Source organism: Echiichthys vipera (assembly GCF_963691815.1).
Source record: "Echiichthys vipera genome assembly, chromosome: 13".
In the NCBI taxonomy this organism is placed as follows: Eukaryota; Metazoa; Chordata; class Actinopteri; order Perciformes; family Trachinidae; genus Echiichthys; species Echiichthys vipera.
Genome location: NC_139838.1, coordinates 24484699 through 24502399, shown reverse-complemented (window position 1 = coordinate 24502399; position 17701 = coordinate 24484699). Strand labels below are relative to the sequence as shown.

Sequence of the window (17701 nt, the reverse complement as noted above, 5' to 3'; positions counted from 1 at the left end):
CTTATTTCTGAATATTGAATTACGCTGCAAAGCCTACTGCATTTCTGCATAACCTCAGCAAATATTTGACGTGTAACTGTGTAGTAAAACCAGCCTTCAGTACATACTACTACACTAACATGTAGTCATAAATAAGAGTTTACTTAAAACCTGTTGGGTGAATAGTTTTGCACTCTTTGTTCTCTGTTTCTCACCATGAGGGAGTCTGAAGCCAATGTAATGTGGAGCTGAGTGAGCAGTTGTCACTTTAATATCTTCACCTGGTTATAATTGTAAAGCAAATGACACCTCCAGCATGAGAGCAGCTTAGAAATGCAGTCATCCCTCTGTCATTACGTACAGTGCAGCTGGCAGGTATTCAGGTGAAGAGGGGGAAAGTGCCCCAGGTGCATTTCTGAGTCGCCCCTAAACATTACAGCCTCTTGCTCCATGTGAGAACTCTTGAAGTTCAGCCTGGGAGTGGCTGACAATTACTCCTGCTCTAACTCCTAGCCACTCCTCCAAAGAGTTTTCCCTGTGCACACACACACACTCACTTTTCCAGGACACAGTAAAACACAACAGACACACACACACACATGCTTACACACACACACACACACACTCAGCGCTGACGTGGGCTGAGGTCTGTGCACGGCTCCTTCTGGAACAGCTGGTATCCATCTGTGGTTGCCGTTGCTCTGGCTGCCGACTTCTTCCTGCTGTTGTAGGCACCGTGGCTGCCCCCGAGAGGACGCAAACCGGCCCTCTGCTGCAACCCATTCATGCGCTCTGCTGCACTCACACTCTGGGAATCCGACTGAGTGGATAGTGAGGCTCAACTGGTGACGGGCAGCGTACTCGCCAGCCTTCAGCATGGATCTCCTGACAGCCTGGGCTGTCACTAACCCAGCTGCGGCCCGGCTCCTCTGGGTCGTAGTTCTGGTGCTGGCCACCCTCCTCGTCTGGCTCTTCTTCTTCTGCTGTTACAGTTGGAACCAGAGATCTTCACCCTCCCTGGAGAGGTACCTGGCAGGTAGGTTGGCCCTCAATACCCCCCCCCCCCCCCCCCCCACACACACACACACACACACCCCTTCCTCTGTGGGTGTGTAGAGGCCTGACAACAATACTGATGCTGCCTACTGTAAAACTTTTAACTTCAACTCAGGCTCAGTTTTTACGAGTAGGAACGCTGCTCACATGCACATACTTTTTCCCCCAGTCCGGTCGTTGTAAATTGTTAGTATTTCCTTCCAAGACTGCCGTAGCCACATTTTCCAGAAATTGCCAGCTCGTGTTGGCTCTGCCTCCGTTTGTGGTTGTTGTGATTACTGGTTAAATGTGCTTGTACACATGTGAGGGGATACAATGGATCTTTCATACTTTTTTAATGCAGTGAAAGATGTTTATTTTTAGGACTTTGCTGTGAGCCGCCACAGGCTTACTTTTCTCTTCAGCGAAGAATGTGAAACTCCACTTCAGTGTTGTACCACACTGCCGTATGTGAGCTCAATGATATGTGATAAATGTGACATGGTGTAACATCAACGTGCAGCTCGAGCCTTCAGGTTAGAGTGATTTGCAGAGTCATGGTAACACGCATGGTACTGCAGGAAACGTGGATATTTGCAGTGAACCGTGACTGGGTCTTATCTGCTGCACTAGAGATATTTTTACTTTTACCACTTCATAATAGCCCAAATAATAATGATTGACTCACATTTTACTGTTCCTATATTATTCTGTCTAAGGTTATATTTGTTTTTTGTTCATTTCTTTCAAACAGTGATGGCAAAGCACTCCAAATCTAAAGCTCCAACTCAGGTGAGACCTTCGTAAACTTTGTGTTTCCTGTTTTAATAAAGAACTCCCTCATATGCACTAAAGATGTGAACACCTCATGCCTGACATTCCTGTACTATAACCACGATGAAGTCCTCAAAGTGCAGTCTGCTTTCATTGCAACAGGAGCACGTCTGCTTGTAGTTCCTCCTTCAGACTTCAGAGGTCCTCGTTCACTTGCGCTTGGCTCAGTTTCTTAGAACCTGCAGACGAGAGGAGCGCACAGGACCAGCGAGCTTGACAAGTTCATTATTACTTTATCAGTGTGTTGAACCGCTATTATGTAGTGGTATGACATGATTATATGTTCCTGCTAATGTGTGACACATGGTTGAAACCTGCCATCGTCACATGCAGTGGTGGAAGGTACAATGTCATTTATTAAAGTCTTGTCATGTGTGCAATGACGGAGCCTTTCACACTGAACCTTTCCCCGGGCTAAGGGAGCTGGTGTCCTGGGGCGAAGAAAAAGTTCCCACTGATACAATCCTGACACATTCCACGAGGGCTAACCCCGACTTTAGCCGAGGGCTCGCTGGCTCCGGTCCAGAGCAGGGCTATACTTAACCCAGGGCTTCTTGAAGTGCTGTGCTGTCGTGGGCTAACAATGTGTGTGTGGAAAGGGGCTAAGTTAGTCCTGGGTCCACTCTGCCTCAAGAGGACGTAGTGTGAAAAGCCATGATGCCTTGAAGAGATCATATTGGAAGATTTTATCAAGGTTAAATCAGGACTCTGAATATATTCCCTGTCGAGATGTAAACATAAAAGTAACTGTAAAATATAATCTTTCGAGTGGTCATTCAGGTTTTAACTAAAGATTAAGATCAGACCAATAAAACAGTGCTACATTTTTAGTTTTCAATTCAACTTTATTTCAGACACACAAGTCCATATGAGTATAAAAACTAAGTGTATATAATTGTGTTCAACAACAACAACATGCACGTGTTAGGTTAATTAATGACTCTAAAATCACCCGTAGGTGTGAATGGTTGTCTGTCTCTGTTCGTCTCTATGTGCCCTGTGATAGACTGGCGTCCTGTCCAGGGTGGACCCCGCCTCACGCCCGATGTCAGCTGAGATCGGCTCCAGCCCCCCGATAAGTGGGATAAGTGGCTGAAGATGAATGAATGAATGAATGAATGAACAACAACAACCCAGAGATATAACCAGTGCCTTGCAGCATTTAATTCCTGTCAGGAATGCCTCCTTTTAACTGGGGTTGGTCCTTTTGAAATTAAAACATAACTCGAAAATTAGTTTTTAAAGCAGGTCAGAGTATTAATTAGTAATTAACTAAATTAACTCAATTAACACCTACAAATGGTCAGGCATTGAGAATGTTTTAAGCTATTTGAGGGCCGTAGCCTCTTCTGAATAAAAGAGTAATGAATATAGCACCAAAGGTGACATTTTTTTCCTTCTTTCAAAACTAAAATAATAATTCACAACATTTTAAATTTGAGGTTGTTATTGTAAAAAGCAAATGTAACATGCTCACAGTTAAAATGCTGACACGTTGATGTCTACAAGGTGTTATGTTTAACATGTTCACCATCTTTACTCGTGTTAGCATGCTAACAGTTGCTTATCGCCAAAGTCCAGCTAAGGCTGCTGGGAATGTCAGCTTTGGAGGTAGAGCTATAAAAACTTTGACCTGATGATGGCGCTTGAAGAAAATTGAAGTAATAACCACAGTTGTTATAGTTTATCCTGAGGGGAACGTAAATGTCCGAACCAAATTTCATGCCGATCCAATAGTTGTTGAGACTTTGCACTCAAAACCACAAATGTCAGCCTCATGAAATTGAGTGTCAGTCTGTCAGGTAGTTATTCAGATATTTAAGTCTGGACCAAACTGCTGGAGCGACTGAGAGGACCACTGCTTCCTTGCCAGCTACGATTATTTTGGAACTTATGAAGCGCTGCAGTGATTCAACCTGCGGTATATCCTGTTTTTTTACATTTAATGTTCTGTGTCAGTAATAAGGGGAAGTGATGCAGCTAATGTTTCCAGCATGAGCAACACTGTGTCTTTCTAAATACAAGAGGAACTGGCTTTTGCTGAAGCGTAAAATAAACCACATTGTTCTTACCCAATGCATCATGGGTGCATCTTCTACAGTTTGCGTATACAAGTCACACAATATAAATGTAATACACCTATTTATCAGCCCCTCTTGTCCCAGCTCGTTGTTTATATCATTCCTATATAATCCGTCATAAAACCTCTCAGCGGCTGCAGCTTTATCACACAGCGATTCCATTAGTAAGTGCTGCAAGTGGGTTTGTGATATACTGAGAGATGTGTAGCCGTACTGGACTCACTCAGTGTGTTTTGGCACCGTCCTTATGAGTGTTGTTCCACAGTGGAGAAGCACTGTGTACTCATTGTGTGTGATAAGTTTGAGAGGCTCTCTGAAATGCCTCCATGAGTGAAAGCCTTTGTCTGTCTGGCACTAACATGCCAACAGAGGTCCATTCCCTCCCGCAGCAGCCAGAGTACGGACAAAGAGACACGAGAGGGCTCTGTCTGAAGAACAGAGCTGCACACAGCAACCGACGTAATGCGGTGACCATAAGTCATTAGGCTGTCAGTCTGTGTTTTGAATGGGATCACAGAGATGGAAATGTCTGCACACTGACAAAAAAGTATTGTATGAAATAGAGATTACAACAATGGAGAACCGTGGAGAACACATGGATTGTGGCAGAAGCTAAATTCTTTATAAGCGTGCACTTCCATGTCTCAGTAGGAGTCTGTGGGCGGTGCGGAGGGCCAGGAAAGTTTCCATCGTGATCTGCGTGCGTCAGCTGGTGTTCCTTACATTTCTATCCATCATGCTGTGCAGTATGTGAATGATTTCATTATGATCGCATGTGATTTTCCACAACACAGTGAAACAAAGGCTTGTTCCTTTTCATTGACAATGGAAATGTCATTCACGCATTCTGTTTCACAGAAAGTACGGCAACTTAAAGGTCCCATATCAGGCTGATTATCAGGTTTATACTTTATATTAGAACATGTTTCATGTTTTAATGTTCAAAACGCACATTATTTTTCTCATACTATCTGTCTGAATATACCTGTATCCCCCCCTCTCTGAAATGCTCCGTTTTAGCACCTGTCCCCCTGCCAAAAATGCCCACTCTGCTCTGATTGGTCAGCGTTTCCTGGTCTTACGCAACTTGCTCTCATCCACTGCACTGGGGAAGGATTGTAACGGCACTGTAGCAGCACATTCTACCTACCTACCTATATATATATATATATATATATATATACATTTAACTTAGGTAATTGAAGGAAAGTATTACAAATATAGACTTATATTCTTTAACCACTTTGATGAAACTGTAGAGATGACGGGGGACTGTTGAGAGATGGAAACATCACAACTGTACAGAAGTCCGAACGGCTCGGACACAGTTTCTGAATATGCGCTATGTTTAATTATCTGTGGATTTAGTGTTTTGAGACTTTCACTGTATTAAATAGCACCCCAACCTGCTTTATAATTTAAAAATGCATTACAATCTCACTATAAAGAATATGGGACCTTTAAGAAAACACATTCTGTCAAATTGGTAGAGTTTTGTATTTAGTCTGTTTGCTGCAGTTTGCACTTTCAAAGACGACACAAGCACTTCTTTCAAAACATTGCATGTCTAAAAACCCCCTAACTGCTGATTACTGCATGATGAGATAAAGTCTATGGATAAGACTGAACATTATTCATCCCGAAGGAAATGACTGGAAGTTTATTCCAACCCCCAAAGGCCGACGGAGATATGATCAACAAAAACAGCTTTGGATGGATTTAGTGATTACTGTGGTTTGACTCTCTCTGCTGTCGGATTTATAAAAGTATAGCAGATCCGATCTCTGTAAAGGCTCATCATGACAACTCTCAAAAGCTCCACAGTTTCCGATTTGATGTACTCTATTCCTCTTCAGCAGCAGGAAAAACAAAACCTGACAGCACTAATCATAATCAACGGCCTCTGAATGAGGAGGCTTTTGTCCAGCTCAGTCGCTGCGTGCCAGATTTCAGGAGCTGCTCTTTTCCAACAGTGAGGCGTATAATTGGAGAGTGGACTTTCCTCAGAGCTGACATTAAAAACAAGCCTTAGCTCGGGAAATAAAAAATAGAAAAAGCTTCCATGTCGGACGTTATGTTACATTGATTTGTGTTTTATTCCTAAACTGTATTTATCGTAAAATGGGGGAAGCCTCTTAATTAAAACCTTGACAAATAAGAGAAGTAGCTGCTTAACGCTGATACAGTCGGGACAACTCTGCCATGACGATCAGGTGATTAATGACATTAAAATGTTAAATAAATCTTGTAATTTCAGAGGAAGAAGAAGCTCAAAGAGAAGCCGGTTGTTCCGGTCCAGTCAGAGGAAGCTGTGGTGAAGGGCTCTGTGGCCCTTGGACAGGAGCCACCGCGTCCGGCTCTCAGGAAGAGGAAGAGACGACCTCTGAAAGTGGAGATGGAAACTGTGACTGCGGTGAGATCACAGAAGGTGAGGGATGTTTCTCCACTGTGTCATCAAAGGCTTCGTTTCCTGGCTTTGCAGGACCACTTTCTCCTCTGTGTTTGGTTTAATCCGTCAGTTTTTGGACCTTTTTGTTCCCATTGTTTGTTCTGAAGAGCAGAATTATTTCATGCGTGTTCATTTGAACACTTTTAATTCTCCAAACAGATGATCTTGCTTTGTATGAATGGGTGTCTGAAGAAACAGAAAGGACTCATTCTTCTGACACATATTGTAGTTTATTGTAGTTTTTCCTCAGGTTAAAGTAAATATACCAACTTATCGTATATGACTAATTCTATACTCATGCATGCTAAATGAATTACCCTGGAGCAACTTTAAGTAGATTTTGTAAGGGTTGTTTTTCAGCTCAATCCCAATATCGCAATATCTCATCTCATCTTCAACCTCTTATCCGGGGTCGGGTCGCGGGGGCAGCAGCTTTAGCAGGGGACCCCAAACTTCCCTTTCCCGGGCCACATTAACCAGCTCTAACTGGGGGATCATGAGGCGTTCCCAGGCCAGTGTGGAGATCTAATCTCTCCACCTAGTCCTGGGTCTTCCCCGAGGCCTCCTCCCAGCTGGACGTGCCTGGAACACCTCCCTAGGGAGGCGCCCAGGGTTCATCCTTACTAGATGATCCTGAACCACCTCAACTGGCTCCTTTCAACACAAAGGAGCAGCGGCTCTACTCCGAATATATTTTAGTCAAATTTTTAACTTTAAGTTTATTTATTGTCAATTAAATGAACTCTTTTAAATTAGATTTCAAATACATTTGATGTAGTTCTTCAGATACACACTGAATTCATCTTAAGCATCACATAAATGTGTTCTGTGGACACTTACAACATTATCAGCTATTTAGCACCACCACAGACTACTTAGGGGTGGAGTGGGTCATCCACTAACCAGAAGATCAGCGGTTTGATCCCTGGGTCCTCCGGGCCGCATGTTGAAGTGTCTGTGGGCGTTGAACCCCAAACTGCTTCCATGAGTATGTGAATGTGTATCTGAATGATAAGATTAGATCCTGGTGAGCAGATTGGCTTCTCTGCCACTAGAAAGGTACGTAGATACAAGTCCATTCACCATTTTCCAACATGCTCATGAACTAGTCAAGCTTTAGAGTTTTGATACTAAGTTTATCGTTCATGACTGGATGTTTTACCACCACGACCGCATCCTCCACCTTCCTCAGAGCTCCACTGCTCTCCAGCTTCATGAAGCAGTGCCATCAGCACAATGGAAGCTGGCATTCAGAGCTGATGGCACGCAGCGTTTATGAATGCGAGGACGGGTTAGAGTGGGATTGAGCCGGGAGGCCCCCGACTCACTGATTCATTCTACAAGTGGGAGAACTAATAATGTAGTAGGGCCACACAAATAAGCCCCGGTGTTGTGATTACGTAACGGCTCAGCATGACACTTTTTAATTTGACCCAGTGCAACTTTTGGAGCGGAGAAGAAACCTGAAAAACACATCATCAAATAATGAAGTGGCAAGAAGAAGGAGGCTGAATGGAGCAAAATATCTGAGAGATAGTTTTTCATATTTGTATTTGGAAACATACAATCTACAGGAGATGTGATTCACTGAAGGTTGAACTGCCCCTTTATTTTTTTACATACTTCCATATTTAAGGGTCACAGGAAAGCTTGAATGTTGGCAGGTATGATAATCATTTCATTTCCAACATTTACTGTAGTCATGAAGAGTTTGAGTTTTGTTTTTGACTTTAAATTTAACTTGGCAGAGAAAGATTCAACACAAGGTCTGATTTCAGTGTGTTTTTATACATGTCCTGGCCTTTTTCAGTGGATGGAGTTACTCAGTTGACATGAAGAAGAATGTATTTCGTTACCATCATACTTTGAATTACAAGGTTCTGTCAGGATTTAAAACCAGCAGATAAAAATGTGTTTATTTTGTTCTATTTAACCCCAAAAATATTTTTTATAGGAATGCACAATATATATTGCCACTGATACATTATCAGCAGATGATGGGACATTTATATTTAATTCTTAATTATAGCTGATCAGTTATTGTCCGATAATACGAAGCCAAATTGCTTTCGCAGCATCTTCACACTCCGATACAGTAGTTGGCGGTATGCACCTTTAAAGTCAGTTTGATTTCACCGACAATCTCAAAGCGTTTAATTTGAATTATTGGGCAAAATCCTCTGAAGGCCAAAGTATGTTTGAGAAGTTTTTTTGATGCATGTTTCTAGAAGAAAATAAATAATTGAAGAGTCAGGACTGTTCTTTGTTGTTGTTGGTCAGAGCTGTATTAAATCATCCATCTTAACTCACTACATCTTAGTCTTTCTGGCCCTCAGGTGTGCCTAAATAACAGGTTATGAACTGCTTTTTAAAATACAAAAATATGAAATTATCGGTCATAAAAGCAGGTAATTATCGGTTAGTGGTATCAGCTCAATAAAACCCCTATCGTGCATCCCTACATTTTTAAATTGTATATATGTATGATCTAAAGCTGGAGTGGAAACACTTTATCCTAAGCAAACAGAGGGACAGGGTACATTAACATCATCCTCTGGCCAAACAGGAAGTGGTAGATTTGTTTCCCTCACCAGAAAAAACAAAAGTCCATCTATTGAGTTACTGCTAAACTTAACCATTAACCAAAGGAGATAATTTTGCGTCCTGCATAGGGGTTAAAAACTGACAGGTTATAATATAACAGTCATATGTTTCTGATCACAGGAGCCATCTGTTTCCACATGCAGGACAGATGCTGAGCTCAGCACTTGTGTGTTGGCATTAACAGCATCCTGAAGGTTCAAGGAAAGAGTCCCATCTCCTGTGTGGAGTCACGGGGTCACACAATCTAATGGGTTTATGATTATGTATCCACTCACACTGGGCGTGAGAAACACAACAAGCTGCTGTTAAACTGCGTCCATGAGCTTGAAAGTGAATGGGATTAAAAACACAGTCTGGAGGGCGCGCGACGCTACGATCGTCCTGATCTGAGCTCAGTTTTCACGTGCGCAACGAGCGTGCAATCAGATCTCTGCTCTCATCTTCATCCTAATGCGTGCCTGCCGATCAGCGACAACTTGAACCAGCAGGCAGGCAGGCATGCATGCAGGCTGAGGGAGCAGCAGATTCCTCCCCTCTCTGCACAGCCCGCAGCCCGGATCAGTCCAGGTCTGACCGTCCGGGCATCCCGCGGTCAGGATACCGCAGGACGCAGGCGCGACTCCCGCTGCAGCCGAGGATGATGCTTCTCCAAGTTTGAGCGGATCTAACTGGGACGAATCCGCCGACGACACTGCGATAAACTGTTGATTTTTTTGCGATTGTTCATCTGGGACCCAAGCGACATCCCGTCATCCTGGATATTTTTAGCGTGAGTAAACCAGGGATAGCTACAGATCATTCATAATTCATGTTTTGCCGCATCGCCGACGTTGTAAATCACATGATTTGGTGTCATTGAACGCACCTGCAGGTTTTAGAAACAGGAAGAATAGAAAAGGCGAAATTGCATCATCCTGACCTGTGAAGGAGCAGGTGCACCTCCTCTCATCCCTGCAGGTCCGAGAGCCGCGTCATTTCAGGTGTGGCGATGCGGTGCAGCGCAAATCCTGAGCGATTTCCTAGAAAAGGATCCAGACTTGACAGATTTAGGGCTGTTTGTCAACTCGCTATCAACAAATCCAGTCCTAATGAAGTCCATCAATAGGTCACAGACAGACAGACAGACAGACAGACAGAGGATGCTCAGTCAGCTGTCAGTGTGATTCAGCACACACACCACTTAACTTTCTTCCGTTTCCAAGTGCCGAGAGTTTCAGGAGCATACTCTCTGCAGCTCCTGGTGTTGCCTGGTAACTAAGGATCACCCTGATGCTTTCAGCCTGCTCTCTTGGCTGGAGATACAAGAGAGCAAAGCCACTCTGAATCTTAATGTGTCAGAGAAGTGATGTTGTCATTTGGTGGTTTAATTCATGTCACAGTCAAAGTGAATGGCGGCCTTGCTGAATAGCCACAGGGTGTGTTCTGCAGCACAGTGACAACATGAGAAACATGAAAGGGCTCACACTTTGCCGCCTGACTGACTGAAGGATTCTGTATATTGATGGCGTGATAACTTTCCGTGGTGCTTTAAGGGCAGCTCTCTCCTTCTCTGCTGAGTGTAGGAGTTATTTTAGATGCTATGAATTTTTAACCTGACTCCCTTACGGTATGTAGTAGCTCTAGCCTTTCATACACCCCAGTCTGCAGTTTCCTGAAGTATTCATTTTGTATCGTAGATAAAAAAAAAAAGACTGTATTCTAAGCCAAGCTGACCCCGAACAGCTGGTCAAATAGTGGCTAAATGCCCACGCCTCCATTAAGATCCGTCAATGAAGCGCCAGTATAATGTGTTACTGCTCCACTTTCAGGAACAAGCACTGTTATGTCACTGTTAGTTTGTATGGCATGATAGACTGGCAAAACATACATTTCCTGACAAGAAAAATCCAAACAGATTGTGTAATAATGTGTCACTCTTCCTTCACTGGAGAAGCCTTTTGCCAGACTGACACAAAGCAGTAAACATGCTCTATTTAATATTAATAATACAAGCAATAAATAGTGTTGCAGTGCTGCAGTCCTAACAACAAACAAGCAAGTAGCCAAAAATAGCATTTAGCTGAATCCATCACCTGCATGTGAACTGTATCTGATGCACTGTAGACATTGTGTCCTGGGACTTTGCTCCTGTCTGCTCCTGTCCAATCAGAGGGGCTGTGGCGGAGGAGCCAGCGCCCCTGTGGGGAGCATCCACCAGCAGAGTGCAGGATGGTGACTCAGCTGAAAATGAAGCTGGTGACGTTGTACGGTGCATCAGCAGCACCTGCTCTGCTCCTCACAGCAGCTCTGTGGGAGAGTCTGGCCTGGAGGATTTTGGGAAAAATGCTCCTGCTTCAGAGCTGGTGTCCTGGTTACTGCACATTAGGGCTCAATACAATACAATACAAGGCTGGGCATTCATAACTTTTCGTGGAATCATACTATGATAGTATGATTGCGTGGTGTTTTAAGTATTAAAGGGGGCATATTATGGAAAAGTCCCTTTTTAGTGCTTGTGGGGATCTGAAGTGTCCACCAACCCACACACTGTGAAATCAGACAACCAAGTCCGTTTTTTTTGTGGATCAGAAAACATGGGATTTAACAAGCCGTTCAGATTTGGCTCACCTTCCCATGTCACATGCATCAGAGTAGAGTGACCCCCATCTTAGTATCTCCACCCATGTCTGGGATTTTCGAGAGGGGGGCTGAAAATACGGACACTGAAATGGAGCATTTTGGCGGCGGCAGTAGCTCAGTCCATAGGTGACTTGGCTGGAAACTGTAGGGTCACTGGTTCAAGTCCCTGTGTGGACCATGTATGGAGTGTGGACTGGTGGCTGGAGAGGTGCCAGTTCATCTCCTGGGCACTGCCGAGGTGCTGTTGAGCAAGGCACCGAACCCCCAACTGCTCAGGGCGCTGGTCACTGGCAACCCCCTCGCTCTAACATCTCTCCTTAATTGCATTTCTAGGTCCTGTTTGTGCATGTGTGTATTTCGGGCCTGTGTGTGTAACATGTATAATAATAGGAGTGAAAATATTGAATTTCCCCATGTGGGATAAAAATAAAGTAATTCTTCTTCTTTAAGACAGAGGGTGAATACAGCTTATCTTCAGATGGACATTATAAGACAGATAATGAGTAAACATGTTCTAGTAGAACTGCAAAATATACAAATGGACCAAGCCCCCACAACGGCAACTTCCTGGTTGAAAAAAAGTGCTAAACAGCAACAATGTTGTGATCTTTAGCAAAGTAAGCCTGGCCTTGGTTGCCTGGTATCTATGTCTAACATTTGGAGGTTGTGTTAACATTTCACAGTATTATTACAAAATAGTTTACAGAATTTCTCTCTGTTGTGTTTTGGGAGGTTCTGTAACTCCATGTTTATCCTTTTCTTCTCACTACGTCCATCCAGACTATGGAGGAGGTGAAGGGCAAGCCCAAGAGGAGGCCTCTGGTCAGGGCTGCATCAGAGGAGAGCACCAGTGATCTGGGTTCAGTAAGTCACTCCCCATCCCCCGGAGACACGCTGCCCTGGAACCTGCCCAAACACCATCGCATGAAGCGCTCCAAGTCAGCCTCAGGAGATGTGCTGGACCCAGCAGAGAGGGCTGTCATCCGCATCGCAGGTACGATGTTCACACAGAAAGAAAGTAGAGGTCAAAGTGCGTGAGGGGGGTGTACTGTAGGTATCGAAAGTAAAGTTCTGCCCGCTCTTTGGGCGCACTCACATGTCCGCCCGTCCCGTGCCCCGTGCTTTAGGGTCCTTGTCCCCCCCTCCAGGCCCGTTTGTACTCACACTACCTGGGCCTCGGCGAATGCTTCTAGCTGCCTATACGTCATCACGCCGTAACACGTCACACGCATTGACTGATGTCATTGCGATGCGTCGCTTTGTTTACAAATCTTTCCATAGACCTCTGAGTTTTTGTGCGTCTTGTCGACTGTTTTTGAATATTTTCATCGACCAAATCTGCAGTAAACACTCCACCTCAGCATCACACCAACGTGAACCTTTCGCCGCCACTGTCTTAAATGTCTACGCATTGTCCGCCGTTTTTTGTTCTATGTCCCAACAGGCGCACAGAAAATGACGTCAGAACCGCTGTAGGCCTCGTGCTCGTACACATACGTGCTTGTACATGTGCAAACGTGCTTTACAGAAGCCCACCTCGCCCAAACGGGCCGTGGACGGCAAGCGTACAGCTCTTAGGCGCGGTACCGTTGCACTCACACTGGTCAAACGAACTAGGCTTTACCCATGAAACATGCTTGGGCACGGTACGGATGGACAGTGTGAGTGCTCCCTTTGTCTCTATGTTCCTGCTGTAGTGGTCATTTGCAAACTCTGCTGTAACCCTGCTGCGATCACTGGCTGTTAATGCTGCTACTCAATCTCACCTCTCAACAGTCTCAACAAGCTTTGTGATGATTAATATTTTTTGTTTGTTTGTTGGCCTCACGGCGGCTGTTGGCACGTTGTGACTGTATTTTTCATCCACTCCACTTCACTGAGATGAGGATTTGTTTCATATGCTGACACTACTGTAATTACGTGTTTGTGCTCTTTGCAAAACCAGTAAAACAACAGGCGGTGATACAGCAGGCTGCTTTATTACCACCCTGTAGACCCGCGTGCTGCTGGTGATATCTTGACGTTTGCATGGACAGAAGTCTCTGCTTATATGTTTTCACTACGTGGTCTCATGGGAGGGCGTATAAATAGCACGCCACTTTTCATGACTTTCATGACTTTTCGCGTGCATGTCTACGCATATTAAGCTTTTCGCGTGTCATTTAACGCCCGTAGTTCCCCATACACTTCTATTGTGAGCTTTTCGTGTGTCATTTAACGCCCGTTATTTCAGCCATCCTTCACATGAAATATTGATTTAAAAAAACCCTCTGACAGAAAGCTCCACCACTTCGTATTTCTCCGCCACCTTGCGGACACGTGGGTTTTCCCTCAATGACATTTGTGCGTCACATGACAACGCCATCTCTGCACAATACAAGTCAATTGAGACTACATGGCGTGAAATGACACGCGGAAATCATGAAATGCATTGTAATTATACGCGAGATGGCTTGAGAGAAATAGCGTGTCATTCACACGCCTTTTAGTGAGACCAGGCTGGTTTTCATGCCGTCTATTTATCTACGTGCACTGTGCAGTATGCATCGGCACTTGTGAAGTCATTTCTGATAGTGACAGACGTTTGTTTTCTTTGGCCTTCCTGCTGTTGATGAACGCTACTGTTGAATTGGTTGTTTTCGTGTTTCCGTGTTTGCCTGTGCCATTTGGTTTAGGGATGTTAACATTACTGCGGTCTTGTGTGCATCACATTCATATAATCAGGTCCCTGTAATCTTGGCTTCATGGTTTTTGGTACACACAACATAGAAGTCTCGTTCACATTGTCTCCTCACACTTTGTAGTCAGCCAACAGGAGTATTTATTCAGCAGTAATTGTTTTATGTGGCAGTTAGTTTGCTATTCCTCATATCATAATTACAGTACATCTAAAGTGTCACGCTCTGCAGTTTACACTTCTGCCACGCACAGACACTCTCCTGCTAACCTTAAACTTATACTCATTTACTGATGATCATCGAGTGCTTGTTGGACACTTATCTTCTACTTTTGGTGCAATAACTTTATCCACAACTTCAGTGCAATAATTTAATCTTACTGCTCATTTCTGTCATTTTAGCTTATATGCCATATTAGCTTATTTCCTCTACATTTAACTTACATTTACCTCATATATATTTATTTATTATATATTTATAGTTTATTGCTAACCATCAGTAAATGAGTATAAGTTTAATGTTAGCAGGAGAGTGTCTGTGGGTGGCAGAAGTGTAAACCGCAGAGCGTGACAGTTTAGATGTACTGTAATTATTGTTTTTTTAAACTTTCTGTATTTATTTAGCTAAGAGTTTATTGGTTATCTTATACTGTATTTTTTTATATTTTATATTCATCCCAAAGGATCAATAAAGAGAAGTCTATGTCTAAGTCTAAGTCTTAGTCTTAGTCTTAGTCTTAGTCTAAGTCTAAGTCTAAGTCTAAGTCTAAGTCTAAGTCTAAGTCTAAGTCTTAGTCTTAGTCTTAGTCTTAGTCTTAGTCTTAGTCTTAGTCTTAGCCTTAGCCTTAGCCTTAGCCTTAGCCTTAGCCTTAGCCTAAGTCTAAATCTAAGTCTTGTTGATCCGTTAAACTGTAAACTACCGCTACAACGGGGCGGCTCAATTGGACAATTGGAAGCTCTGACGTAATGATATCTTATAATCTCCAGTCAGCTATTTAGCATTAATGTAGGGTCCTATGGAATCTGTGTAAAACACTATATTGCCTGAAATGTCAAGATCTATTGTTCCAAATTAGCATATGTACTTTACACTACCTCAGAGACTTTTATAGGGAGTTGAAAGAGATGTACTGTATTTCATATCAACATTATAACCATCTCTCATTAGGCCCATTTATTTCCCATGGGGGGTTTCAGCCTGCTAGGGAGGTCCTGCAGCTCCTCCACCTCTGTTAACCGTCTGAACACTGAGGCAGGGCTCAGAAGACGGGACTCTCTGCCTCAGCACTTCCTGTGGCGGGTGTTTGTGTCCATAGTGTCTCTTCGGCCCACAAACAGCAACACTACCCTTGTTCTCCCCCCTCCCTGGTCTGATATTGATTTGGTGGGGTGGGGTACTGCAGCAGTGTTGTGTGAGTGGGTGCTATTGTCTCTGCACACAGGATAGCAGCAGCAGCAGCAGGATCGTATGACCCCGAGTACTTCTGCAGAGCTGGGTGATGAGCTAAGGAGATAGTGAGATTCTCAAATTTTCTCTTTCATGTCCTGCTCATGACTTACTGTAGTAACTGTAGTACCTCTAGACATGAGCAGGAAGCTACGGGCAGGTGGAATATGTTAGGTAAAGGTGACTGTATCAATGTTGTCTAATTGGATGGCTTCCTGAATGGCCCTGACACACATGTATACAAGGCTGGAGCTGCAGCTTTATCTCACAGCAAATGGAGACAGGGCCATTTGTTATCAAGCTGCAGACACTTTGAGAGGCAGGCGCTGTTGGCTCATACTAAATAAGATGTCAGTAAGACTGTATTAAGGTTTTTGTAGCTTTCTAACATCCTAGTTTATTATCATTTACTAACCTGACAGTTGCTCCGCTGATGTCCTTACAGCGTGATAAATAAAGTGCTGGTGAAAGAAATGAAATAGCTGCCATAACATACATAGGTCAGCAGAGTTGATTCTGATTGAACATGCTCCGTGTTGTTGTAGCCATGGCTACAACAAAACTGACTGAATGTCTGATTGAATGAGTTTTTAACCGGACCAACAAGATGCTTTACATAAAACCTATAAACATATAATAACTGGAATTTAATGACCCAGAAAAACTAAATTAGGTGTGTGTGTGTGTGTGTGATTCTGTGATACTGACACCACAGTGCAGTGAATAAATACATAATTCCTGCCTTTTGACTTTTTTTTGCAGTTTTTCAAGCCTTTATTATATCAGACAGACAGGAAATGGGGTGAGAGAGCTGGGGGGGAGGGACGACATGCAGCGAAGGGACACAGGTCGCAGTAGAACCCGCGGTCGCTGCCTTGAGGACCTTCAGCCTCTTTACGTGGGGCGACTGCTTGAACCACTGTGCCACCGGCCGCCCCCTGCCTTTTGCCTTCTTTGGGATATTTGTTCTTCAGTTACACAGATATCGTGATGTATCGTGGCTGATTGCATTGGAATGTATCGAGTTTAGCAGAATCGCTGTAACGTGACACCATCGTTCTTGTGCACATCGTATCATGATAGTTCAGCAGGAGTTACTCTGTGATTCCCACCCGTAGTATGAACACGGTGGTGTTTATAAAGACTGGCTGGTATTTGGTTTGTGGTCGGCTCCTGGATACACAAAACAAAATCAAGTTTTTTATAATCCTTTTTTAAGGTTCACCTCATGACCTGTGATCCTTATTTTTAGTGAAAGATACACCGTGATGACTCATGCTGTGCCATGCCCCACAGTGTGGGGGAGGAGTGCAGAGTTATTGCAGTACCAGTGAATCGTTTCACATTTCATCCAGGGAACGTTGAAAAAGGGTGTTTAACTTCACCAAAAACAGGACACGACAAGGCTGTAAGAACAGAAGCTCGACTTTTCTCTTTGTCTGCTGTGACAGTGCTCCTGTTTTGTCATTGTTGGATTGCATCCATAACTCCAATTTATCCAGATGTTACAATTAGTGCTCATTTCTCTGTTTCAGAGAGACATTAATGTTGAAATTGTCCAGAAAAGTGTCACATGTAAGTCTTAAAATATCCTGCTGTAGTTGTAGGAACAGTGGTTTGAGAAAACGTTGTAGGGTCAGATTCAAATAAATTATTCAGAGCTGCCTCAAACGTGGGACTTAGTGCAGTTTTTGTGGGAAAATTCAACCGTGGATCCATTATTGATTTGACATTTTACAGTCGTCACTTTTTCTGCTGGCGTAAGCGCTGTGTGACGATATATCCAGGACCTTCAGGTGCAGTTTTGTTGTCTTTCATACAATTGTGTTTTTACAAACCAAGTTTCTTTCCTGAGTCGTGTCCTGTCTCTCGTCTTCTAAGCTTCCTAATCATGACGACTGCCTTTGTACCTCCAGTGTTAATAGATAATACAAACCCTTTTTAAAGTGAGGTGAAAGGTATCGTACAGTTACATG

At 43.6% G+C, this 17701-nt stretch overlaps 1 protein-coding gene across 7 annotated transcripts in view; it reads left to right on the top strand.

The window, feature by feature from the left end:
• Positions 1-855: 855 nt before the first annotated feature.
• Positions 856-17701, top strand: part of pleca (plectin a) — a gene marked incomplete at its 5' end in the record, with an annotated part of 119775 nt that continues 102929 nt past the window's right edge. For 4 of the 7 annotated variants that reach the window (XM_083925428.1, XM_083925427.1, XM_083925421.1 and 1 more), the window contains 4 exons: positions 856-1015; positions 1769-1806; positions 6187-6357; positions 12382-12595. In XM_083925428.1, coding sequence (XP_083781554.1) covers positions 856-1015; positions 1769-1806; positions 6187-6357; positions 12382-12595 — 583 coding nt within the window. Of the gene's footprint in view, positions 1016-1768; positions 1807-6186; positions 6358-12381; positions 12596-17701 lie in introns of those variants that run through there. The other 3 variants (XM_083925430.1, XM_083925431.1, XM_083925429.1) reach the window with 2 other exon arrangements.